General features: G+C 63.2%; 2 protein-coding genes across 4 annotated transcripts in view; one reads left to right on the top strand and one right to left on the bottom strand.

Moving 5' to 3' along the window:
- Window positions 1-26,196, top strand: part of SLC5A10 (solute carrier family 5 member 10) — a 55,365-nt gene that overhangs the window by 8,093 nt on the left and 21,076 nt on the right. For both annotated transcript variants that reach the window (XM_036838384.1, XM_036838385.1), the window contains exons 6-9: window positions 427-532; window positions 829-909; window positions 2,336-2,541; window positions 7,891-8,026. In XM_036838384.1, the coding sequence (XP_036694279.1) occupies window positions 427-532; window positions 829-909; window positions 2,336-2,541; window positions 7,891-8,026 (529 nt within the window). The remainder of the gene's footprint in view (window positions 1-426; window positions 533-828; window positions 910-2,335; window positions 2,542-7,890; window positions 8,027-26,196) is intronic.
- Window positions 954-26,196, bottom strand: part of FAM83G (family with sequence similarity 83 member G) — a 33,029-nt gene continuing 7,786 nt past the window's right edge. The window contains exons 3-6 of one of the 2 annotated variants that reach the window (XM_036838382.1): window positions 17,357-17,524; window positions 10,408-10,532; window positions 8,487-9,738; window positions 954-3,075 (exon numbers count right to left, since the gene is read on the bottom strand). In XM_036838382.1, coding sequence (XP_036694277.1) covers window positions 2,680-3,075; window positions 8,487-9,738; window positions 10,408-10,532; window positions 17,357-17,524 — 1,941 coding nt within the window. In that variant the 3' untranslated portion in view covers window positions 954-2,679. The remainder of the gene's footprint in view (window positions 3,076-8,486; window positions 9,739-10,407; window positions 10,533-17,356; window positions 17,525-26,196) is intronic. The other variant, XM_036838383.1, reaches the window with a different exon arrangement.

Raw genomic sequence — 26,196 nt, 5'->3', positions numbered from 1 at the left:
CTGTTCCCCCAGCCCACCCCTGGCACACATCTGGTTTCTTCTTGGGGTGCCCTGCCTAACAGGGAGCAGAGAACATGGACCCAGACAGACGTGGGTCTGGAGATGGAGGCTCACTCGTCTTCTTGGGCCCCCCACCTCCAGGAAGCCCTCCCGGACTCCCCCTTTTCCATCCCCAGGCAGGGGCCAGACTGAACGGCAACACTGCTCCCTGGTGGGCAGGGGCCGCTCAGGACTTAATTAACAGCAGCAACGTCCCCTGCACACTGCTTGCCCACAGCCAGGACTTCCCTTCAGGACAGTCCCTGGCAGGTTGGGGGGTGTCTCTCCTTCTTCCTCTATGGGGCACCAAGGCCACACGTTGGGTGTGGGCGCTCCGGGCCCTGCGGTTACCTCGGGCCCCTGCACACACCCCTTTCCCGTCCCCAGATGGACCTGTACGCGGGGGCCCTCTTCGTGCACATCTGCCTGGGCTGGAGCTTCTACCTGTCCACCATCCTCACGCTCACCATCACGGCCCTGTACACCATCGCAGGTACGGCGCCTGCGGGCGGCAGCTGTGGCCTGTGGACACACACGGGAACCCGAGAGGCTGGCGGGGCGCAGGGGGCCGCCCCCTCCCACAGCCTGGGACCTGGCCAGTTCGTGTCAGGCACCCGGGCTTCTGCAGCTGGCTCCGCTGGCCCGGCTGCTGCGTCCACAGCTCACCCACCCGTGCAAGGGCAGGGGACGTCGATGTAGAACAGCTGTCCCTCCCGGAGCTCTGGTCACCTCCCTGTCCCTCCCCTGTCGAGGCCAGGGCCCCTCCAGCTCTCTTGTCTCCATCCGCAGGGGGCCTGGCCGCTGTGATCTACACAGACGCCCTGCAAACGCTCATCATGATGGTGGGAGCCGTGATCCTGACGGTCAAAGGTGAGAGGCCGTGGGGGCTGTCACAGCAGCGAGCCCTTTGGGGTCTGGGTGCCGCCCTGTCGGGGCCCCGGTGTCCGCACGGGGGGTGGGTGGCCTCACGAGGTCAAGCCACAAGGCCGTCAGCCCCCCGCCGGCCTCCCCTGGGTGACGGAGGCCTGCTCCCCTCCCACCCCTGCTGCCCAGCAGCACTTCTGTCACCAGCTCCGGGCCGGCTGGCGTCTGGCCGCAGACCTGACTCAGGAGGCAGGGCCGTCTGCACCCATGCGGGCTCGGGGCTCGACGGGGGCGGGGCTGCGGGTGGGTGTGCAGACACAGTTGGGAGACCACAGACCTGCCTGGACGTCTGCCCCCCTTGTTTCAAAGCATGTCCAAGATCTCAAGAAGCCAGCGGGACAAAGGCAAGGTGGAGAGCAGGGGGGTTTGGATCTCCTGGTCTGTGAACAGGGAGGAAGCTCGGGGGGCTGCCCCAGAGGTAGTGAGATCCCCATCCCGGGTGGTATGCAAGCAGAGCCAGGAGGATCCCATAGAGGGCAAACGGTCTCTTCCAGACTTAGACTCTAGGACCCTGTGGCTGGGCAGTTTCCGACCCGTGTCTAGTGTTCGTCCATTCGCTCTGAGCACTCACCCTGGCCTGGCCTGGGCTACAGGTGGCACTGATGCCGGGAGCCCAGAGTCCGGGCAGCGGGCTGCCTGCTGGGGAAGGCGGGGGAGTGGGACCTGTGGCTGCCCAGCCTTCTGTGTACCAGCCTCCTCACAGACCAGGGGCCCGTGTCCCCGGAGCCCACTGCAGGAGAGGCACCCAGGCAGCCAGGCCTGGTCTGGATGGGGGCGGGGGAGTGACCACAGACAAAGCAAAAGCCACAGGTGGGCCCAGACCCCAAGGCAGACAGGAGCAGTGGGGGGGCGAACGTGGTTGGCTCGCGCCGGCCAGCTGGCAGTGTAGCCTTGGTGGCGCCCCTGCCCCTCTGGGGACTCTGTGTCCCTTCTCAGTGCCACATCCCCCAGCCATTCTCAGCTCTGCCGAAGTCATGTCCTTTGGAAGCCCCTGGGTCAGGACGTTAGCCCTTCAGATTCCTCAGGAAGGTCCTAGAATGCCAAGAAAAGACACGTTTGCTTCCTTGAGTCGACAGCCTGGCAGAGAGCTCCTCGCCTGAGGCTGGTGGGCATCCAGAGGCCGGCAGGACACTGGGGTGCCCTCGTGTGGAATGCTCGTTTAATATTATTATTTTAAATACAAATAAAATAGTCCTTTGAATTCACCTTTTTAAAAACCCTCTACCTCCATACCTTTCCAGACACTGGAAAAGGTGAAGTGGGAAAAAGTCGAGTTTGATGCATCAAGAAGTTACTTGCGAGATGAGGGCAGTGGGGCTGGGAGTCACGGCCACCAGCCACCAACCGTGCCTGTCCCGCCCGCCCCCTCCAGCTTTCGAGCAGATCGGCGGGTATGAGCAGCTGGCAGCAGCCTACGCCCGGGCCGTCCCATCCAGGATCATCTCCAACACGACCTGCCACATGCCGCGGGCAGACGCCATGCACATGTTCCGAGACCCCTACACGGGGGACCTCCCGTGGACCGGGATGACCTTCGGCCTGACCATCATGGCCACCTGGTACTGGTGCACCGACCAGGTGAGGTCGCCGCCCTCCCTACCTTCCTGCCTTCCAGGGTGGCTCTGGAAGTCAGGGCGGCCGGGGAACACCTGCACGGTGAGCCCGGGCTGGGGTGGAAGCCGTGGATGGCGTGGCTTCAGGCCCGGGCAAAAGGTGTTAGGGGTCCTTGCAGTCCCGGGGGGCCTGGGGCTGCCGTTTAGAGTTGGATGAAGCCCACTGGCCGCCACCCATCCTGGCCTTCAGGTGCTTCGACTGGGACAGTTTGGAGTACGGGATTCCGAGGGGGCTGGGATGCTCCTCGGTAGCCCTGCCGTCGGCCTGGGGGCTGGCGTTTCGGGCCAGTCTTGGGGTCCCAGGACCCGGCCGCGCACAGGGCCCCGGGCCACCCTTGGCCTGCCAGTGCTGGGGGCCTGCCACAGCCGGGCCCGCTTTCCTGCTGGAGATGTGGGCGCCATCGGTGGCGGGGCGGTACCGCGGGGGTCCCAGGGTCCTCGACGGCTGCGGGAAGCCATCTTTATCCCTTGGGACTCCGTAGTGGTGGAACCGCTGGCCCTGGGAGAGAGAGAGAGAGCAGAGCGAGTGAGACCGGGGGCTGGGGCAGCTCTGCCCCTTCCCGAGGGGCCCTTGCCAGGCAGGCTGCAGCCGGCCCACCTGGGTTTGCTTCCTGGCCTTGCCACTCACCAACTGGTGGTCCTAGACAAGTGTCTTCCACTCCTCCGTGCCTCGGTTTCCCCACGTGTCCTAGGGGAATGGTCCTGCCTGCGTGGTCGCATTAAGGCCAGCGCCCACTCTTTCCCATGCCCCTGCCCTCCTCCTCCACATCCTCCGTGAGAGGGACGGACGGGGACGTCAGAGACAGTGCCTCCACCTGGGCCCGCGTGTCTGGCGAGGGTGGCGGCCAGGTCTTCCTCCGGAGTCTGACTCTAGTCCTTCCCAAGTTGGGCACGTACCAGGGGGCACCAGGCGGCCCTGCTCCCTCTCTGGGCAGAAGCAGACGATGCCCCCGCCCTGCCTGCCTCGAGGCCCACGGGTAGCTCCAGGTGGCACTTGGGCGGGAAGGGGCCTCGTGAGCACCGGATCCTCAGCGGGCACGGGCCTGATGACCGTCCTCGCCTCTGGACCCATGGCCTCGAGGGCCCCACCCGGGGGTGAACCGGCCCGTCACGGTGGGGTGAAGGGGGCAGCACCCCTGAGAGGCAGGCCCGGCGGCCCCGTCCACAGGCCAGGACACCGAGGCCCCAGGTGGAGCGCCTGCCCGGCGAGGAGCGCTCTGCGTCTCCCGAGCGTGGGCGCCTCGTGCGCTCGCTGGGCTGGGAGACCCTGCCTGGGCTGTGACAGTGGCAAGCAATCTAGGTTGGGAGGGTCCAGAAACCCTGTGAGGCTGGGCCTCAGTTTTCCCATCTGTGCCATGGTGCCAGAGAGTCCCCTGTAGGCTGCGCCCACCACAGGTGTCCGCCTAGCACCCCTGGGAGGGCTGAGGGCCGCCGGCCTGGGTGAACGAGGGGCTGGTTGGAAGGCCGGCGGTGGAGGGCGTGCGGGGGATGTCTGGACCGCCCTGTGGGCCAGCCGGGGCCCCTCCACCCCAGGGCACCTCTCGTTCCCTCCGCACTCAGCGTGGCCTGGCGTGGCACTGGCGTCTCTGGGTGGGACAGCATTCAGGAGGTTTTCCCATGAAGGCCAAGTGAGTCAGCGCTCACATGAAGGCCGAGCGAGTGGCCTGGAGGTCAGGGCTGGACTGGGCTTGCCTCCTGGATAAGAAGGTCACACAAGGAGGCAGCTGACCCCAAGGGGGTCCAGAGTGCCACCAGCACTGGGGGCCCACGCCTGGCCTCAGCCTTCCCTCCCCATCCTCCTCCTGCTCAGGCTGGGTCTGCCTGGGCGACTGCTGGGCCTTGGACCAGAACCCCTGCCACGCAGGTACCGACCCACTGGGTCCTGGGGGCTTGGCAGGACTCTACTCAGCCCCCGGGACACCCACGGTGTGGTCAGCGGCCAGCGGCAGCTGTGTGTGCTGGGGCCACGGGCGCTTTTCGTTTTCTTTAGACTTCTCAGTATCTCCCAGCTCAGCCACGGTGCGTAGGTGACGATCAGAACCCAACAAATCCAATAAAACAGGAGGCAGAGGCCCGGTGGGCAGGGAGCTGCCACGCCCCTCCCTGACCTCAGCCGCTCAGTCTACACCCCTGGGAGGCGCACAGACCAGAGGGTCCTTGGGGCCCGCCTGCACCCGTGGTGCCGGTGCTCCTCTCGTCACCTGCCGCTGCTGCAGTTTCAGACGGGCTGTCTTTCGGGCAGCAGCCGGCTCAGTCCTCATGGCGGCCACCACTTTCCAGGCTCCTGCGCAGGCCAGGCGCAGTGTCAAGTGCATGGGCCCCGTCACCTCGTTTCTCCCGTGTTCCCGTGGGCTCTCTTGGCCCCATCTCACAGCCAAGGGGTCCAAATGCTCCTGGGTGGCACCGGGCCGTAGCTGACCCCGAGGTGGCCCTGACGGACGCCTAAACTTGGTGACTCGCGGCCAGACACCCAGGCACGGGCTTGGCCGTCCACACGCGGCCTCATCCAGGATTTGCAGCAACCCTGCGGGTCGGGGGTCGTGTCACATCTCGCGGGCGAGGACAGAGCGGTTCGGGGAGGTCCAGTGGCCGGGCGGGGAGAGGGAGCTGGCCTCCGGCGGGGCCTGTGCAGAGAGGCACCGGGAGGACGCTGCCGGGGAGGCCCCGGCCTTGCCTGCTGGGGCCCCGAGCCTCAGCTTCTCCAGCTGTAGAATGGGGCGACCACGGCTGTCCCGCCCACCTCCCGGGGCTGGCCGCCCAGAGCACGGAGTAAAATAAGGGAAGACGCGCAGGGATTTAGGGAAACTCTTCTCTCCCGTGGGGAGCGCGGTCCTGGGCTCTTGTAATCACAGGACATCACAGGGGAAGGGTCTACAGAGAAGCACGTCTGACCCCGTCACTGTCTAGACAGGGAGACTGAGGCCCAAAGTGAGGAAAGGACTTATGGCACGTCACAGGAGCCGGCGTGGATTGGAATCAGCTTGCCCTGCAGACCCCATGCCGCCAGCCCTGGCACCCTGTCATTTTTTTTTTTTTTTTTTTTTAAGAAAAGCAAAGGCAGTTTATTCTGAGCTACGGCAAACGGGAGGCAGCTTCCGTCCCTCGCATTTGGCAGAGGCCGAAAGGCAGGCAGACAAGTCGGGGAGCTCTGCAGAGGCTCTGATGGGAGGCCCTGATGGGAGGCCGCAGCCTGGGGACGCGGGAGGTGGTGACTGAGATGGGGCGACCGTGTGATTGGTGGGAGTAGGAAGCGAGTAGGGGACAAAAGTTAGAGATGCTGTCAGTTATTAATTAGGTCCTGGCCACCTGGGGCTGATTGTTACAGCAGTGCTCGTGCAGCCTCCTGAGCGGTTACTGGAGATAACCGTCAGCCTTCCCGCACGGCTCTCAGAGCTGTTTATTGTACATAACGGGCAGGTCAGAGTTCTATTTTTTTTTTTCCCCCTGGGCTGCATCACGGGGCTTGTGGAATCTTCGTTCCCTGACGAGGGATTGAACCCACGCCCTCGGCAGGGAAAGCACAGAGTCCTAACCACTGGACCACCAGGGAAGTCCCAGAGTTCTATTTTTAGACGCGGTCCAGCCAGCATCCAAGCGCTAGGGAGCCTCTGTGGGGCCGCGCTCCACAGTAAGTGCGAGTGAACACACCTCCAAGGGCGTGCCTTCGCTGTTGGATCTTGAGGTGAATGTCACAGACAAACTGCACCGAAGCCTAAATTTTGAGGGATAATCACCCCTGATCCAGAGCTCCTTTACAGGAGTACAACTTTCATCTCATTTTCTCTGAGACATTTAGATGGGCCTCTGAAGAAGCACACGACAGTTTCTCTTAAGGACCCTAAACACAAAGGAGCACTGAGGGCCTCTGAGATGGACACTCGTGATTTTTGGCCTTTACAAAAACCACTTTTGTGAAAGTGGAGGGAGTCCGAGTACAGTGGTGGAAACAGGTTTCTCCTAAAACAAAGGCTGTTCCCACTCCTACGCCTGACGTGATGAGTCTGCATTTGTTCCGCTGGATGTTAGCTGTTCCCTACGCATCAGACATTAGATCGAGCATGGCCCACTAGGTCCACAGCTATTAAGTACTGACTATCTTCAGCCAGGTAAGACCTTGGGAAAAGATGGAAAAGATCACATAGAGAAAGCATCTGAGGTCCTCTGATGAAGAACAGGCTACAAGCCACTATTTCCCAGAATGCCCTGGCAGCCCCTTTGCTCTGATGTAAACCCAGGTTATTTTCTCCCGTTGATGAAAAGGTGCTGGAGGATGAGCCGGGGAGGGTGGAGTCTCCCAATGGACACCAAGGGATATTCTAGTGGATTCAATTCAGGGCTGCACCCTGAGAGCTTTGAAAATGACTCCATCCCTGCCTGCTCTACCAGAGAAACATGTGTTTTAGAGCTTGCCCTGCCCTGGCACCCTGTAATTAATGCTTCACCAAGAGGTGTGTCTAGAGGGAAATGCTAGGAGCTCCCTGTCAAACTCGCATGTTTGGAAAATAAGTTAAAATCACAAAGAATTCCTACTTCTGAATTGCAGGAGGTGATTTAAACTGCAGAACACCGAAGGAAAAATACTTGTATTTAAAAGTTATAGATTGCACAACTCTGTGAACATACTAAAAACCATGGAGGTGCACACTTTATGTGGCTGAACTGTGTGTGAATCATGTCTCAGTAAAGCTGTTTAAAGTCCCACATTCTTTTTTAAAAGAAGTAGAATCATGGTGTCAGAACTGGGAGGGATCTCAGATGCCATCAGTTCCGACTACCCCCCTCCCATTCTGCAGATCTGGAAACTGAGACCCAGGTAGGAGCTGCCTGAGGCTACATGAGGAGTTGCCCTCATGCTGCAGCTTCTAGCTCCTTCCATTACTGAAACGCAAGCTTCCCCAAACCCAGGTCCTAAAACTCCGGACCTCTGCCAGGGACACAACACAGTTGGAACCAGTGTCTGCTCTTGGCACGTGCATGAGCCTGCCAGCCTCTCGTGAGGGTGCAGGAGGTGGGGAGGGTGTCCCTGATACCGACCCACCCAGGGTCTCCTCCCGCCCTGACAATTGCCAGGGTGATGGGCTGGTCAGGACCAACACCTTCCCTCCTCGACAGATGGGGAGACCGAGTCCCCGGAGAGAACCTTGGCCCCAGGTGCTCAGACAACTGGCGGGGATGCTGTTGGGTGTCAGGGTGGGCGCGGTTGTCTCAGGCCGGTCTCGGGCTAGTGGGACAGCGCCTATCTCACGCACTCCCTGAGGCCCACGGGGGAGAAATCCCGAGGAGGCTGGGGCTCACTCCCTCCCCCTGCCCCCAGGTCATCGTGCAGCGGTCACTGTCCGCAAGGGACCTGAACCACGCCAAGGGGGGCTCCATCCTGGCCAGCTACCTCAAGATGCTGCCCATGGGCCTGATCATCATGCCGGGCATGATCAGCCGCGTGCTGTTCCCAGGTAGGACGGGCCCTGGGGGCTGGGCTGGCTGCAGGGTGCAGAGGTCACCAGGAGGAGAGGTCGAGGACAGAGGCAAGCTGTTTCCAGGCCTGGGGGAGCGGGGAGGGGAGTGGTCCCCAGGGCCACAGTCAAAGGGATCGACACGGACGTGGCTTGACATAAGGTCTGGGCAAAGACTACCTACTGCTGTGTGATCTCGGGGTGTGAAGGAACATCTCTGTGCCGCCGCCATCGCCTCATCCACAAACTAGGGAGCAGACCACCCACGTACCACCACACCCCTGAAACCTCTGGGTGTGTTAAGTGTGTTTCCTTCCGGCTCCCGGTAGCTGGCTCGGGTTGCCTTTGTGGGATGCTGGGTAATGACCTGGGGAGGCGGCAGCCCAGCAGACCGCCCTTTGGGTGCTCAGGCGTGGGGGAGGGGCTCCCAGGACCCTGGTGCGCAGGGACCCCGACCCACCTGTGCCTCCTTGTCTGCCTGGTGTGGGGCCTGCATCCTCCTCAGAGCGCCTGCCTCTTCTCTCTCCTGACCCTGGGCCCACGAGGAGTCACCCGGGGGTCCACCAAAGGTCCCACGGGTCATGTGGGGAGCGCTCAGCTGTCGGCGGGGGTGCTGGGCTGGCCCGTTGGCCACCTGCTCTGAGCGGCACCTCCGGAGGGTGGCCGAGCGCTCCGTCACCTCAGAAAGCTCATCCAACGTGGACGAGGGGGCCGCCGAGGGCCGCCGGGGGCCAGGGCCACGGCCGGAGCTGCCCGAGAGGCTGTCCTGGTCACTGAGGGTCACGCAGTCATCGTCGTCTTCCTCCTCCTCCTCCTCCTCCTCCAGCCCATTGGGCACCACCGGCCCCCCGCTCTCGGGGTCATCCTGGGTCACAGAAAGCTGGCGCTGAAGCGGGGCGTGGCCTGGGCCTGCCGTCCTGGGGAGACCGTGGTCCGTCCGGTTATGGGGTGCCCGCCCCTCTGGGGTTTCCAGGGCCCAGCCAACACCGCCGCCCTCCTGGGCAAGCAGGTCTGCCACCGGGACTGTCCGGGGCTTGGGCACAGGAGGACGTGGCTCGGCGTCCCACTGGGGCAGGCTGTTCTCGGCTGGGACCCCGTCCTGGGGGGATCTGGGCTGGGGGGCGGGGCTGGAGTCCTGGCTCTGCCTCCACAGCTGGGTCCCGGCCTGGGACGTGTCCCGGATCTTGATGCGGTTCATCTGGCTGGGCTGGGGGTTCCAGATGTGGGGGTCGATGATGTTGATGTAGCCTAGGATGTCGCTGCCGGGCTCCGGGTCCGGCTCCACCCACGTGGGCAGGTATTCAAACATGTTGGCCCGTTCCAGGTTGAGCAGCCCCTGGTGGATAGGCAGGGACGGCTCGGGGAGGCCTCCCGGCAGCTCGGCTAGGGCCGTGTCCCGCACCCCCAGGGTCCTGGCGGCCTCCTGCTTCTCGGAGGACAACTTGGCGATCTCGTCAGCGCTCTTGGCCTTGACCAGCGCGTACTTGGGGTTGATGAGCTTCTTGGCCATGGTGCCCGATGGCACCTGCGGGACCACAGAGTGCAGCACGATGGGCTCGGACTCGGGCTCCTTCTCCATGGGGATGCCATTGAGGCTGACGCCGTGTGACGTGACGTACAGCTCCTGGAACTGCCGGTCGAACATCTCCACCACCTGGCCCGACAGCACGGAGATCACGTTCCTGTCCGTCCTTGCAGCTGACCACGTGAAGCTGCAACAAAGGGCGGCAGCCTGGTCAGGCGCAGGGCCCAGGGCCCCGGGACGAGGGAGCAGCCCCCAGCCCGCCACCCGCGTGCACACACAGGCCAGCGTCCATCAGACCGTGGCCACAGAAGGGATTAAAGAGAAGCGAGCAGGGGCAGAGGACGGGGCCCGAGCCCCAGCATCAGGCCTGGTGTGGGACCTCGGGCAGCGGCTGTGCGGCAAGCTCCTCGCGGGTGCGCAGCCTGGACATCGGGGGTCGTCAGCACAGTGACTTGTGCCCACCCCGTGTGGCCGTGGATGGCCCCCGCCTTGCTGCCCCCTCCGTGGCAGGGCTGGCAGAGCTAGACCGCACCGTCCTCATCCTGGCCCCTCCCTGAGAGCAGCTCTCCGAGTGACCGCCCTGTGGGCCTGGGAGGACACAGCCGGCCTGGCCCACACCCCGCCTCTGGCTGCTGACACCTCGAGGCAGGAACAACAGTCTCACGGATAAAAGCCTCGCTCTGCCTGCTTCCGAGACGGGTGGGCAGCGTGCGGGCATGCCCAGCCCCACTCACACCTCAGCAGTTTGGGGACCAGTGAACCGGAATAACCGGGGTGTCACAAGGCAGGATTAAGGGCAGAAACCAGCTGGGAACTGGAGCCGCCCCTCCCCCGGCCCCCAGAAAGCCAGAGTCACCTGTAGGAGCCGCAGATGGCCCGGTCTCCATCCACGAACATGAACTTCTGGGCCAGGGCACCCTTGAACTTGGTGGCCGACCGCGTGAAGAATTCGGTCCCTCCACTGCTCCGCACCCTGAGATTCTGTGTCGGGGGACAGGGGGCGGAGTTACACGACCCAGCACTGACCACCCTGCCCGGGCTCAGGGAGGGATTTGGGGGAGCGCCGAGGGACCTGGGGAAAGGGGCGGTGCACGTGGGGACGCGCCGAGGTGGGAAGGGGTGGGAGGAGGGCGGGGGCTGGAGATGAAGGGCTGCAGGATGGTCTCGGTGTGGCCTGAAGGGGGTCCACAGGGCAGCCCAGCCGGACAGGCCCCGTGTGCGGGCCAGCTTGGAGAACGCTGCTGCAGGGCCCCGAGCAGGAGGGGGATGCGGACACATTTTAGGAAGGTCCCCCTGATGGCTGGGGGCTGTGCAGCTTGGGAAGGGGAGGGGGCTGCCCTGAGGGAATCTGGGTCTTGCACTTGGGCAGATCGGTGGCCTTGCCAGGACGGGTGACCAGCCGGGCCTCTCCCCCGGTCTCCCCCGCACCGCTGTCTCTCTGTCCCCCTAAGCCCTGCGCACCGTGGGCAGGGATCCCGGCAAACTCCCCTACTTCCCCGTGGGCCAGCCCCCTGCCTGGGACCCAGGAGCAGTTCAGGAAATGGCCACATCCCTCCTCCCTGTGCTGGCACTGTTGGCTCAAGAGCAGGCTAGAAAGGCCCTGAGAAACCACGGAAGGGGAGCCGAGAGCCAGGAGGAGGAGGGGGTCTCCCAGGTGTCATACGCAGACCCAGCACGGCCCGTGTCAAGGCTGGGCCCCTCCTGCCTTTCTCTGGACATCAGGGCCCTCCCTCTCTGCACAAGCGTGTGGATGTGTGTGGGCCAGGGGCTGGCTCCCCTTTCATCAGGAGAGCTTCTCGTTCCGAGGGAGGGGCAGGTGGGAAAAGCCTGTGGCGGAGGGACCCCAGGATGGGCGGGGCAAGCCTGGCTGACCCCAAGAGTCGAGGGGACGGCTGAGGGCACCCCAGCGTAGACCCTCAGGGCAGGAAGCAGACTTGGGCTCATGGGGTGCAAGCATCTCCCAGACAGTGTGTTAGAAACGCAAGCTCGCAGCTGCCCCAGGTTCGACTCAGGGGGACTGGGGTCAGGAATTCCATTTTTAACACAAGCCCCAGTGAATCTGACGCCTGCCCAGGACAGAGACCCCTTGTAGGCCCCGGTGACGGGAGCCTCACTCCCTCCGGAGGGGTCCGTGCCGACGGGGGGTGCTGGTCTGTTACATCTTCTGCGACATCCCCTAACCCTGACCCTCACCCACTCACCGGCCCCAGCTTATTAACTTGTTCACTGACCCCTGCCGAGGTCCCCAGCGCAGACACAGACATGCCTGTGACGCGGATGCCTCGTTGGCAGAGAGGGGGAAGCAGATGAGTAAGGACCCCAGCTGTGGGGCGCCTCCCGGGAAGGCTGGCGTCTGGGCTGACGTGTGAAAGACAAGGAAGAGCGGGTCGGGTGGGAAGAGGACGCAGCACCCCAGACCCAGGACTACAGAGGCCTGATTCAGACATGGGACGGCTTCGGGGGAGGGGGGCGGGCAAAGGGGCCAGCAGAGCGGGCCCAGACAGATGCCGATGAAAGACCCTACGGCCGCTGAGGGGCCTGGTGGGGCCCGGGGGCAGCAGGGAGCCACAGAGGGCTTAGGGCAGGGAGTGAGGGCTCGGAGCCGTCCAGTTCCAGCGACCCGCGGGGAACGTGCGTGCAACGCACAGGGGGCAGAGGAAGAGGACGGGGAGGGCTTCTGCACGTGAGGGACGTGGGCCTGAGTCCGGGCAGGGGCAGAGGGGAGAAAAGAGAGGACTGGAGGCCATCTCCACTCCAGCCCACAGCCCTGGGTGCTCCTGCGCCCGTCCCGTCTGTGACGGGTCCCGGACCTTTCAGCTGGGGCAGCCTCAGGGCAGTACCCACAGAGGATGAGGGGCAGGTCCCACGGATGCCCGCCTGGCCGTGGGGCCTGGCCCAGAAGGCAGATAAAGCCTCTGCTCCCAGGCTGGCTCCCCTGCCCGCCCCTCCCCCAGCTGCCTGTCTGCACACAGCCTGCGCAGCGGGAAGCTGGCTGAGGCCCAGGACGATTAGTGTCTGTGACTGTACTGAACGCAGAGCGCGCTTGGGGGCCAGAATTCTGAGCAAAGATCCTGTGAGGCCTTCCCCTGTCACCTGTGCCCGACCGCAGCCCAGCTCTGCAGCTTCTGTTTATTCGTGGGTGGCACCGCCCCGTGGGGCCTGGCCCAGATGAGGTAACGTCTCAGGAGCCAGGGCTCGGGCCAGCGGAGGTGGAGGATCCCACAAAGCCGCATTATCTCTGAGCCTGGAACGCCCGAAGCAGAGCACGCGGCAGGCAGGGGGAGGGCGAGTGGGGTCCCCTGGGCGAGTCCCCAGACCCTCTGGAGCCTCATGTCCTCACATGTGAGGGGCGCAGTGATCGCCCCTGAGGGGACATCTGGGGAGGATGGCAGAGCTTCATCTGCTCCAAGGGTGCTTCTGCCCCAAGCGTGTACAGGGCAGGCCGTGGTGGGCACGAGGGCTGGGTTAGCCTCAGCACCACACCCCGCACCTCCACGGGGCCTCCTGTGCTCACACCGGGCTGGCGGGAGCCGGGGGGACAAGCCCAGGCCCCCACTGGAGCGGGTGGGTCGCTCTCGGGCTCTGGTCAAACACGGCTCCAGTCCTGGTGCAAATGGACGCAACCTGGCCTCCCCACGCCTCAGGGTTCTCGTCTGTGAAATGGGCCTGCCCACCCCCGGCTTCAGGGCTGCTGTGAAGACTCAGTGCATCGGGGGAGGGGCCGGGAAGGGGCCCAGCACTCAGCGGCTGCTCCCTAAACTAGAGGGGACGAGGGGGCTGTGCCGTGCAGTGGGACGGGGGTCTGATCCCTTCCTCTCGGGGGGCTGGTGGGGGGCCAATGAGGGACCGACGCTGAGGACAGGAGAACATCTGGAATGGTGTGGACTCAGGCCCGGGGAGGCCAGGACTGTCGGCCGTATGCAATGGTCAGGCGGCTCAGGGAGAGGAGTGACCTGCCCCAGGGCCTCCCAGTGGACAGGGTCCGGCCCCCTGGGACTGAGGACAGCCTGCAGCTGCACCCTGGCGGCTCTTTCACCCTCCAGGGGTCTGCTGGCACCTTCTGGGCCGGAGGAGGAGTGGGGAGGCCCAGAGACCATCCTGAGCAGGCCTGAGAGGTGACAGCAAGATCACGCCAGGTCAGGGACAGAGAGCCGTGTCCCCGTGTGCCAGCCAACCTCTGCTCTCTTCTAAAGGGCCTGTTTCACTCTCTGTAATGGGGTGGGGGGACCAATACTCACCCTGGCCTGCCCCGGGCTGTTGTGAAGCTGAGATGGGAAGCACCCTTGGGGGCAGGGGACAAGGGCAGGGCTGGGGGGCTCCTGGCTCTCCCCCTGGGCCAGGCCGCTTGGCTCTGTGGCGTTCTGGGCCAGGTGGTTCTCTGTTAGCGGCCGTCCTGTGCACTGTAGGCTGTGAACAGCATCCCTGGCCGCCACCCACCAGATGCCAGTAGTACCTTCGTAGTCACGGCCATTAAAAACCTCTCTGGACGTTGCCAGATGTTGAGAAGCAGTGCCCTGAGTCCATTACAGAGCCAGGCCAGGCTCAGAGAAGGCAGGTCGGGAGAGGAGGAGGCCCGGGCACCAGAACGGAGCCAGTGCTGGCCTGTCCAGCATGAGCCGGAATCCGCACACCCTCACTCACCCAGCGCCTTCCCGTGGCCACACTGCCTGGGGGTTCTTTGTTCATCAGCAATGGGTCCAGCCTTCGCCCAAGTGGCTGCTGGTTTTTCCAGTTCAGCTGCACAAAGCAGACTAGCTTTTCACATCAGCCAGGCAGCTCACAGCTCCGGTCCCGTGCTAAGCTGCGAGCCTCGAGGCCTGGCTCCCACCGGCCCTGGGCATCCCTCAGCACCCAGTGTCACCCCCAAGTGTGGCTTGCCCTGGGCCCTGGGATGAGGGTTGGGTCGTCTTCTCAAGGCCCGTTCCCGTGTGTAGTACGGGCACTCACTCCCACGTTCCCTGCCTGGGGGAGTCGGGGCCCAGCTGAGCTGGCAGGTGGGGACGCTCGGGACGGCTGGGGACCTCGCGCCGGGGAGGTGCTTGTGCCTGTCTTCCCGCCTCACCTGGAAACTGGGAGGGACCCAAGCGATACTGCAGCTGTTTCCAGAATGTGTTGTGTGAGCTCAGGGGTTCAGGCTGGGGGGCTGCCCGGAGGGGGAGACTGGGGGAGTCCCCAGCCAGACCACTGCTCAGAGAGGGAAGGGAGGCCCCCTGGCACTCAGACCAGAGCTGGGGGTTCACGGGAGGGGCCGCAGCTGCCCCAACCGCAGGTAGGACAGGAAGGGAGCTCGTGACCGAGTGCCCTGCCCCCACGTGGCCTCCTTGACTCTTCACAGCAGCCCTGCCAAATAAATGACGATATTCCCATTTTTCAGACAAGAAGGCTGAGGCCCAGAAACCTCAGTGTCTCTGCCTAAGGTTACAGTGCAGGGGCAGAGCTGGGGCCGAGGCCTGGCTCCTGGCGCCCGGCACCCCCTTGGTCACAAGTATGACCCCACCAGGCACAACCTACACCCTGGGCCCACACGACCTGAGGGCAGGTTGCTGCAGAGCTGGGCAGGGGCAGTGGACGCCGAGGGCGGGCCCAGGGATTACCAGCAAAGGAAGTGCTCCCGAGACAGGTCTGGGCCCAGCCTGCCTGCAGGCAGGGAGGCAGGCTCTAGACAAGGTGACACTTGGCCAGGACTGGGCCCACAGGAGCCTCTGGCCACCTGCGCAGGCTGGGAGTGGGCGGGCTCGGAGGTGAGAATGAGGTGGCCAGGGTCACACATTCCTTCCCATGAAGATGCCTGGCCATCCCACAGCGTCAGGCTCCTGGGCACTTCACCCTGCGGACCTGCCACCTTCACCAGAGCAGGGAGGTGGCGAGAAGGGCAGGCTGGGCCAGAAACCCCCTCCATGCCCCGAGCTGTAGCCTCATTTCAAGCCCTCCGCCCAGGGCCCGGGGTTTATAACTCTTGTTATTGCCGCAACTGTGTGCCTCTCCTTAGCTCAGAGCACTTTTACAGCCACTGTCTCCTCTGCTTTCATCCTCAAACAACCTGGTGAGGTGTCCTTGTGGTCACAAAGCCCTGGAGGCTCAGAGAGGTAGGCCCGGCGTCAGGGGGTTGGCAGCCAGGAAGCCTGTGCGGGCAGCACCAGGGCGGCCCCGCTGTTAGATGTGGCCTCAGCCAAGGGCACCGGGCACCAAGGGTGTGTGGCCCTGTCTGTGCCAGCTTCCCGTCACTGGCTTTTAGGTTCAGCCCCGACTTGGTGGAACCCTCCCAGGAGCCTGGCATCTGGGTTTCCCCACTAAGAAGAGGCCTCTGGAGCGGCCACGCAGGGTTGGATCCCCGCTCAGCACAGACAAGCCCCCTCCCTGCCTCTTCGTCTGCATGTGGGGGGATGCGTGTGGGCAGAGGGACGCGAGGTGTGCAGGGTCCCCACCGGGCATGGGGCAGGGGCTCGGGGGGAGTGGGCCCGTCAGCCTCTTCCTGAGCACGGCAGAGGGCTGGATGGAGAGCCCTGAGTTTCTGTGATCTGCTGCCCACACGGCTGAGGCCCCTGCAGTCACCTTTGAAAAGATGCCTCTTCCACACTCTGGGCCTCCCGGCCTGAGCTGTCTGCCCCGGGAGTTGGCTCTCGGTGCTAGTTACACGGTAGGCAGGGCAGCACAGCGGGCGAGCACGGGGCTTGGGGTCAACCCACCAGAGAGGCCACATAAAAATGTCCCAACAGCCAGAGACTCGCAGCCCAGAGAGCTCACACCCACTTGAAAGGTCTCAGCTGGGCTGGGCATCACTTGACAATGCCGACAACTTAACAGGCGCGGGAGCCCAGCCCCTCGTTAACCAGGCTGGCGTTGCCCTGAGGAACTCTGACCCGTCGGAGGCCGTGCTCAGCCAGAGCGCTCGGTGCTGGGCCCCACCCCCCTTATCCTCGCTTACTAACGTTGAGTGACACCTGGCAAGTGCCTGCATCCCCTGATCTGTAAAGCGGAACAGCTGCCCCCTCCCACTGGCTGCCGTGAGCGTACCTAAGTTAACCACGTCACGTGCCTGGGACGGGAGCTCTGTACTCTGGGGAGTGAGCTGCACAAAGTAGGCGACAGGCAATGGCTGGGCGGGAGGAAGGCTCCCTCCACCCCCAAGCAAGGCACCAAACGCCAGGGTGTCTGAGCAGAAGAGCCCAGCCACACGGGTCTTCGGCCCCTCTGTTGGACCAATGAGATCCCGGAGTCCAGAGAGGGGAGGTGACGTGCTCTAGGACACACAGCAAAGCAATGCTGAGAACCCAGGCCCAACCTGACGACTCCACCTCTGTCCCCGGTGTCCCTCCCTGGAAGCCCTTTTCTACTCTGCTCACTCCTCAAGTCCATTTCAACTCTGCAGCCACCAAAGAAACCCTCCCCGACCTCAGCCCAAGGGAGCGTCCTCCGTTGGAGCCGGATCCTAAAGCCCGTGCGTGGACATTATACAGAAACAGATTTAGGTTTAAAACCAAGAAAGGACTTCCTGGGAGTTGGAGCTGGCCAGCTGGGGCTTGCTGCCAGAGCCGGGGGTTGCGCACCCTATCACTGGAGGCGAGCAAGCCAAGACAGGTAGCCACTGCGGCACGGGCTGCTTCGAAACACCTGTGAAGGAGCACCTCACGTGGGCTTCAGCACCTGGTCACAGGTAGTGTCCTGTCCCTTGGGGCACTGAGGCAGAGGCCGCGTGACCACTTGGCGGGCGGCTCTAGGACACTGAACTCTAGGCTCCCAGATCCGGACCGACAAGGCAGGCGCTCCAGGTGTTTGTCAACCGACTGAATGAGGAACCGGCTCACCTTGAGGTGCCCCAGGTGCATGCGGGCCCGCGCACACATGTGCAGGAAGTGCTTGACGCTACTCTCGTCCACGATGACGTACACGGCCACCTTCCTCTTGAAGCTGGCATCCAGCAGGTCCTTGAAGATGTCCACATCGGTGAACATGTCCATGACCACAGCAATCACCTGTGAGCAGGAAGGGAGACCGGGGCCGTCAGGGCACGTGGCCGGGGAGACAGGTGCCTCGCCGGGACGCCTGGCCCTCCCGCGCCCGCCACCCTCTTCGGGTGCCCACCCTGGCCCTGCTCCCTGCGGCCTCGGGACTGGGACTGAAGTGCCGGCTCTCCTGGCCCTGAAGCTGCAGGCGTAGGATCGACACTCAGGGTAGAGATGCCCAGTGGGTGGCGCAGGCTGGACTCTCCGGCAGCAGGGAATGGAAAGGGGCACAGTTCGCGGGCTGCTGTTTCCGTAACACAAGACCGCAGAAAACAAAACCCAGGCGAGGAATGTGTAGGGGAAGCTGCAGGAGGCGCGCAGGAGGAGTGGGAAGGGTGCGCGTCCTGAGATCTGAGCGCCTGCCCCCGCCCCCAGCCCCCGGGCAGCCCTTGCCCCTCCCGGGGCCCAGGGCTTGGCCAGGTGCCCTGTTTCTATTCCTGGGTTGCATTCCCGAGCCGGGCAGGCCACACCATGCCCTCCGCCTGCTACCCCAGGATGCTGAGATGGGCCAGATGTGTCCACGGCAGGGAGGAAGGCAGAAGCCGGGCTGCCCACCGAGGTCACCCCTGGGTCCCTGGACAGGCTCCCTTGCTGCCACCTCTCCTTCTGGTTTGGACACACCCCAGACCGCTACATGTGCTCTTCTTGTCATCTGACCACACCTGGGCCACAACAGCTGCCCTCAGCCTGTGCACTGGCTCAGGGTGGGGCCCCAGAGGTCAGAGTACATCTACCCCAGCCCAGCCCAGCCACTGCCTAGCACGGGCAGTGATATGCCCAGGCCTGGAGGGCAAGGGCCCTGGCCTGAGCCAAGGCACGAGGAGGGAAGGGGCACACGTAGCACAGGGCCAGGGAGTGGGGTAGTCAGCGGGCGCTGGGGCCTGGCAAGGCTCAGTGGCCGGCAGGCCCTGGCCCTCAGTGTCGCTCCTCCCCTCCCCTCCCCGTCCCACTGGGCAGCAAAGGGGAACACAGCAGACCAGGGCCCAACGCTGCTGACCCGAACAGACGTCCAGCCCTCCCACCCGCCGAAGCCGGCGCCAGGGCCCCATCCTGGGTCTGAGAACCCCCTAGAGGAGCCTTACCCAGAGAGGCGGGTAGGGGTCGTGTGCTGGGCCACACAGCAAGCTGGGGACAGTCAGGCTAGAACCTACCCAGGCCCGCCAGGGAGCCAGGGTTACCCCCACCCCTGCCAGGAGTGTGACCTGGCGGGTGGTCTGGGGCTTGCCGGGAACGAGCCTGCACACTCCCGTGAGCTCACCCACCTGGCCCCTGCAGGCCCCTCTGGGCTCCTCCTGGGCCCCGGGCCCCTGCTGGCGCCGGTCACACATCTGGCACCAAAGCCGGTACTTCTGGGGGTTCCTCCCTGCCCTGCCCTCCACGGACGGGGTCTCTGTGTGACCCTCAGCAGACACCTAGCTTTTCCAGGCCCAACTTTCTCATGTGGGACCAGCCAGGGCTCCCCGGTGGTGAGGCCCAGGGTCTTCTCTGGCCCCTGGGGAAAAATAGCTCGCTGTCTGAGTCTCTGAGGGATGTTTCAGGCAGGGCAGGGGGAGCAGGTACAGTCTGTGCAGCGGCTGCGGTGGCAGAGGGGCCGCGGGGAGGTGGACGGCAGCACTAGGGCAGGGGGTACGCTCTCTGACCCCAAATCGGCCGGGTCTTGCGAGGAAGTGAGCTCCATGTCCCAGGACATGTGCAAAGGCCAGAGCTTGCTTGAGGTGGTGGACGAGAGGACAGATGAGACACAGTATCAGAGCTGGTGGGCTCACAACGCCCTTGGGCTCCACCGGTCGAGGGTGACGGGACCCCGAGGTAGGGGAGGGGTGACAGCAGGGACCCTCTTGTCTGGACCTCACAAGCCCACAGCCACTCCAGCCCTCCTGCAGGCCACAGCCTCACGTGCCAGCCTGGAGACGGCTCAGCCGACACACTTGTCGTGGGAGCAGGCCTGGTTCCAGGCTCTGCCCACCGTGGCAGACGGGACTTGCCCTGGGCCCAGGCTGGGGGATGTGCCCCAGTGAGACCCACCCCACGTGAGCCTTCCCTGCGGCGCCCAGGCAGGCAGGGTGCCCAGCCCAGGCCGCCCGTTGTTGGGCTGGGTCTGCCAGGGCCTGCCCCCCACGGTGGAGCCCCACAGGGTCCCAGGCATTGGGCTCGGTGCTGAGGGTCAAAGGAGGGCTTGTACAGGTGCCAGCTGAGCTGGGGCAGGAGGGGGCTGGGGGCTCCCAGGGGGGCCCCCGTGGCTTGTCCACGGGGGCCACAGGGTCTCTCAGAGGCCTTGAGCCCTGCGTGCCCGTCCCTGGGGCCAGAGACTCCAGGCTAGAACCCAGGGCCCTGCGCCCCACCCGCAGTGCCTTCCGCCCGACAACCGCCACCTCGTCCAGTCCTCAAAAACGCTGCGAGGCACCGGTTATTACTCCCATTTTACGGACGAGGACACTGAGGCACGGAGGGATTCACTCCCTTGCCTAATTACCTGTTTGGGTGGCCCGGCTCGCCCGTGACTCCGCAAGGTCGTCAAAGACAGCACCCCTGCCCTGGCCCAGCGCGTGGCCCGGCCTAAGGCGGCCTTGGGAGTGCTTGTCAACTCAGAGTGTGCCAAATGGCCTGGGACAAGCCACAGCCCCTCCTAGACCCTCACTTTCCCCATCTGCCAAATGGGGTGTCCGCCTGGCCCGCTCCTGTGGTCTGTCCAGCTCACACATCCGCGGCTTGAGCACAAAGACACTAGTCCCGCCCGGAGGGCAAGGCCAGGGCCAAGACTACGGGAAAGACGGCGGGGAGGCTGGCATCTGGGGATGTCCCCACCCCGTGTGGGTCAGGAGACCACACCGGGCAAGAGGCGGGCAACCTGAGGCCCTCTCCTCGTCACCGCAGGAACCAGCTCTATTCGTGTGAGCGCCCGAACCAAATGCCCGGTTCCCAGGGGCGGGGCGGCAGGCAGGTGTGTGTCCCGAACTCCAGGCCCGGCGTCACAGCACCAGCCCCCCAGCCCGGTTCCCGAGGGAAGGAGGGAGTCCAGTGGTCCCTGTGCGTGACTGATGTGAAAGCCCTCTCAAAGGTGCAGCCAGAGAACCAGGAGGGGCCACACACCCGCGACAACCCTCCTGGTTCTCACCGCAGAGAGCAGCAGGGTGGGGGGGCTATGGGAGGGCGGCCGTGCCGGGAGGGGGCCGACAGCGCGGGGCCGGGTGGCGCCGGAGCAGAGGGGCCCAGGCAGGGACTGGCGTCGGCGCTGAGCTCAACGTGCCTTGGACCCAAAGGCCTCCCCGTGTGTCTTTCGGGGGTGTGCTGGATGCGCAGGCCCCCAAAACGTGCCCCTCCAGCGGCGCCCACACCTCCCTTTCCCTCCCCACCCCCCGCCACCAACAGCTCCGCGGCCTCTGCACCCTGCCTCCTGCGTGGGTCCCGAACCCCCGCCTCGCTCTGTGCAGCCGGGGCTGCTCTGCGGCCTCCTCGCGTCCTCCCACCGATCCTCCCGCTGATGGTTCCAGAATCCCCCAAATCTCCTTGGGATGGTGAACACCCCCTCGCCAACCGTGAGAGATGCAGATGCTGGCACAGAGAGGGGAGGGGACCGGCCCCAGGTGATGGCAGTGAGGTGACGGGACTCGTGGTGATGCCCCGCCACGCGCACCTCCATCACCCAGGGGCTTCCTGGGGGGCTCCAGCGCATGGGGCAGCACCCCCCCACCTGTGGCTGCCGCCCCAGCAGACACAGCCTGAAGCCCTGTAACACCTGCTGCTGGTGCTGGTGGAGGGGTCAGGGGCGCCGGAGTGGGTGCCCCCATCCTCCCCGGGGCCCAGGCAAGGACAGAGTTGGAGCTCCGGGCTCCAGGCTGGGGTCTGGCTTTGGGTGAGCTGTATCCTCTCTGGGTCTCGGTTTTCTCATCTGTGAAATGGGGAGGAAGGTGGCCGTGATACCCAAGGCTGTCCCTGCCAAGGGAACCCTGAGTCCATGTGCCCTGCCCGGGTGCCCCGCACAGCCTGTCTGGGCCGGCTGGAGCACCTGGCTGTGTCTAGGGGTCTGGGAGAGGCAGTTCTGACCACCACGCCCCACCTCCCTCTGCACCACCAACCCGGGGCTCCCGCCTCGCCAGGCTGACGCTCAGCCTGAGGCTTCCGGCGCCCCTACAGCCGCTTTAGAGGCACCCCTCCCCCATGACCACAGAATCCGTCCTGGAGCAGAGGCATACTCACAGGACCAGTGGGTAGAGCAGGGCTGGGGGACGAGGCGCAGGCGTGAGGTGGCCAGGGGTCTGCACGCAGCTGGAAGACCGCTGGCCACGGGCCCAGCATCTGCAGCAGCATCTCGCCCCGGTGGCCCTGACCCCACAGGGGCTCTGACCCTACGGCCCCTCCCTACACCCTACACCCCGCCTCAGCCGCACACACAGTCCTCCTGGCCGGGCGCCTTCGTCTCCTCCTCCACGCCAGTAACTCCTTCCCATCCTCCAAACCCTGACTCAAATGATGCCACGAGCAAGTGCCACGTCTGTGTTTCTGGAAAAACAGCAGCAACCCACCGAGTGGCATGCCGTCTCCCCAAGGCCCGGACCCTGAGACCCAGGTCGGCGTGGGCAGTTTCCCTCTGTACCTGTCCTGCCTGCCCCACCCTCCAAGGCCACGGAGATGCCTGCAGGAGGCCCAGAGGGAGCCGGCCGGGGTCTCTCCCCTCACAGTGCTCCGCAGCGGAAGGGGAGAGAGACACACCCCACCCACCCTGGAGCCCAGAGGTCACCGCAGACACAGTGCACAGCAGGCAAGTCCCTGGCACTCACTGGGCCACTTTCACCACCTGGAAAAGCAGGAAGTGGGTCCGCATCTCTGGGTCTGTCTGACCCTAAGGCTCAGATGGACACAGGACGGTGGCAGCATGGGCTCCAGACTGTCCTCCCGGGAGCCGCGCTCAGCAGACAGCAGCGGTGGCTTTCCTGCCTCCTCACTGACCCACAGTGCCTTCGGGGTGGACAGGCCGGGGGTCATCACCTCAGCGTCTCCTGCTTCCCTCTGTGCCAGCTGGAGGGCAGTGACGCACAGGAACACATAGGGCATGCTGCACACTGTCCTAAGGTGGGGACAGTGCCTTCAAGAGCTGGGATTCCACTTCCAGCCATGACGGAATAACGGAGCCTACACTTACCCACCTGCCTTAGCAATAAACACCAGGCAGAATCTATGAAGCCACGGCCAACAGGCAGCACAGCAAGTGCAATGACCCCTGGCAGAAGGGAGACGAGCGAGGTCAGCTGTAGGACTGCCCCAGCCATCTCCAGGCCACGGCCGAGTCCAGTGGGCTCCCTGAGTTGAGGAGATGAGGTTTGCTCAGAGCCTGGCAGCCAGAATTTTCAGGACAGAGAAGAGAAAAGGGCTGCACAGAGCAAAGACCAGAGACCTACAGGGAGCTGCCTCTTGAGGCTTCAGCTGGAGACCGAGCAGCACACGAACAGGAAGAAACCACCGAGGCTGGGACAGGCCCACTGGAAAGGAGCAGCGGGAACAACGGCCGACGCTCACACAGGACCAGGAGTCGTTTACGTCCCCGCGGCCAGCACGCAGGCCCCTCGAACACTCAGGGCACACAGGAGGATCCTCAGAAGGATACGACCTACACGGTGGGCAAACAGGCCCTGGACCAGGGGCCAGTGAGCTTCTTCTATAAAGGCCAGAGAGCAAATGTCTCAGGCTTTGCAGGCCACATGTCTCTGACACACCCCTCAACTCTGAAAACAGCCACAGACAGCTAATAAACAAATGCATACATCTCCATTCCATTCTTTACAAAAGCAGGCATAGACCAGATTTGGTCCATCCTTTGCCAACTCCTACCCTGAACCAAATACGCTTTGGTCCCACCTAATAAAGCTTAACAGCAAGCCTCAAAAGTGTTACATTGTTTCCAAGAACTGCATCCCAGAACAAAGCTCCAAAATGTTTAAAGGAAAAAACAAAACTCCCACACATAAAATTTTCATCACGTCTGGTATCCAATCAAAAATTACCAGACACACAAAGAAACAGGAAATCAATGATCCACATGAGCAAAAAAGTCTACCAAAGTGGACCCAGAATGGATACAGATGTTAGAACTGTCAGACAAAGAAGGGTAAACAGTTATAACTGTATTCTATATGTTCAAAAAGTTACTTGGAGACATGGAAGATTTTTTAAAACAAACACCAAATTGAAACTCAAGAAGTGAAACAATTCAGCATTTAAGATGACAAATACATTGGATGGGATTAATAGCAGATTAGACACTGTAGAAGAAAAGATTAGTGAACCTGAAGACCTATCAGTAGAAATGATCCAAAATGACACACAGAGAAAAAAAGACTGAACAACCAAGACCAGAGCATCAGTGAACTTGGGTCAACTTCACAGGTCTAGAGTATGTGTAACTGGAGTCTCAGAAGGTCCTGAGGCAGAGGGTGGGGGAGAGGGGACAGAAAAACATTTGAAAAAAATGGCCATAACATTTCCACATTTGATAGAAACTGTTCATCCCCAAGTCCAGGACATTCGATGAATTCCAAGCAGAGGAGACATGAAGAAAACAGACCACGGCACATCATAATCACATCACTTAAAATCAGTGACAAAGAGAAAAATCTTAAAAGCAGCCAGAAGGGAAAAGATCATCAAATATTGAGCAACAAAGATAAGCAGACGTCTCAGAATCAACACAAGCCAGAGGACACCAGAGCAACTAAACAGAGAAACGATTAACCCAGAATTCCCTACCCAGTGAAAATAGCTTTCAAAACCAAAGACGAAAATAAGGACTTCCTCAGGGACACAAATGCTGAGAGAATTTACACAGGCCGACCTGCACTGGAGTTGTCACCACCCCTGCACAGACAGAGGGGCTGAGGCCCCAGGGGCTGCACCTGCCCCCAGGGTGCAGCGAGGCTCAGGCTGCCCCTCGCTCACTGGGGTGTGCAGCGGAGACAGGGAGAGCACCCCTCCTGCCCCCCGCCCCCTCCCCCAGCAGCAGGGCTGGGCAGACCTGGCTGCTGGGCAGACCTGGCTGCTGTGCCTCAGTTTCCCACACGGAGACATGGCCCCACTCCCCACCCCACCCTGGTGCTAGCAGGACCTGAAAGGCCTGGGGAGGAGGCCTCCTAGGAGCCCCAGCCCCCCGGGTAGACGGGGAGGGAGTCTGTGTTCGTGGTAACCATGCCGACCCAAGCCAGGACCAGCTTGCTGACGCTCGTACAGCTGTCCCTTTTCCGGGGGGGGGGCGGTCACCGTCCCAGAGCCACACAATCCGCTGGTGGCAGAGGCCTCCTGTTCCTGGGCTCCTCTCTCGGAGGGGGTTCTAGCTGTGACTCCACCCACCACCTCCCAGAGCCCGTCCTGGGTCCTGAAACTAAGCCCTGGCCATCAGCACTGCCCGGAGAGTCAGTGCCCGGGGCTCTGCCCCACCTTACGGGCGGCGGGGTCCGTGGCAAAGCACCTCCCTTCTCCTCAGTCACGGGGGAGTTAGATTGGAAGACCTGCAGTCCCACCCCTCTGACAGTCATCAGCTCTGGCACCTTCCCTCTGCACTAAGACAGAAGCCTCATTAAGTCCAATTAAAGGAGCCGCAGTGGGAAGGGGTCAAGAAGCGCAAGCGGGTCCCACCCAGCCCAGTGGTGTTGGCCCTGCCCAGAGTCTCTGGCCTTCCCCAGATACACGGCAGCCTCCTCACCACAGCTCAGGAATGCTGCAGAGACCAGAGGCCGCAGAGCATGGGGGTCAGCTGACCAGGGCTGTGCCCGGCGGATGAGACAAGAGAAGCCCCTCCCTCTTCCTGCCAGCCCCCAGGGGCCTCGGAGTCCTCCAAGCTCCCAGGTGCAGGATCCAGACCACCCCACAGTCTCAGAGGACGGCACAAGCCAAGGATTTTCAAACTGGAAAATCGCAGAATCACAAATTCGAAAATGTTTAAAAGCTCAGCTTCTCCAGGATCCAAGAGCAACAGACGCTGTGGGGTCATGGAGCATCGTAAACCCCCAGGGACTGGCCTGGAGAGGACTTGCCCGAGGTCACAGAGCCAGCCCGGCAGGGCAGAGGCTCCTGGGTCATTGGAGCCCCACGTGCTCTCTGCTGCGTTCCCCCGAGCCCCTGCTTGAACCCCTCCAGGATGGGGGGCTCACCACTTCTCCAGCCAGACTACTCCTAGGGAGAGGCTGTCAGGACGGGGCTATGGATGGGGGCAGAGGGAAGAGAACTGAACCCGTGCCAGACACCACGCTTTTTTTCCATGTAAACCCAGCCGCAACTTTGGGGCAGGTGTTGGCATCACGTGGCACTGAGGAGGAGAGGACGGAGGGTCAGAGAGGCGGAGTGGCTAACTTGGGCAACGTGGCTGGGGCTCAGGTCGGGGTCCTGTGATTCCAAAGACTGTCTTCCCACCACCGCCCCACGTGACATTTAATCCGGGAAGGGCGTGAGCCTGGGGATCACCGGGACCTCATGAAGAAGGCTGGTGCGGCCCACCAGCTGGGCCTGCCTGGACGTGGGGCGTGGTCCCAATAGGGCGTGGTCCTGGCCCGCGCTGAGCATTCTCATGACTGTTACTGCCTTAATTAAGACAAGTGCCCAATCCCCATTTTACAAATGAAGAACGTGAGGCCCGAGGTCATGCGGCAAGGGGCCTG

Source organism: Balaenoptera musculus, chromosome 20 (genome assembly GCF_009873245.2).
Source record: "Balaenoptera musculus isolate JJ_BM4_2016_0621 chromosome 20, mBalMus1.pri.v3, whole genome shotgun sequence".
NCBI lineage: Eukaryota > Metazoa > Chordata > Mammalia > Artiodactyla > Balaenopteridae > Balaenoptera > Balaenoptera musculus.
This window is presented reverse-complemented; position numbering and strand designations above follow the sequence as displayed.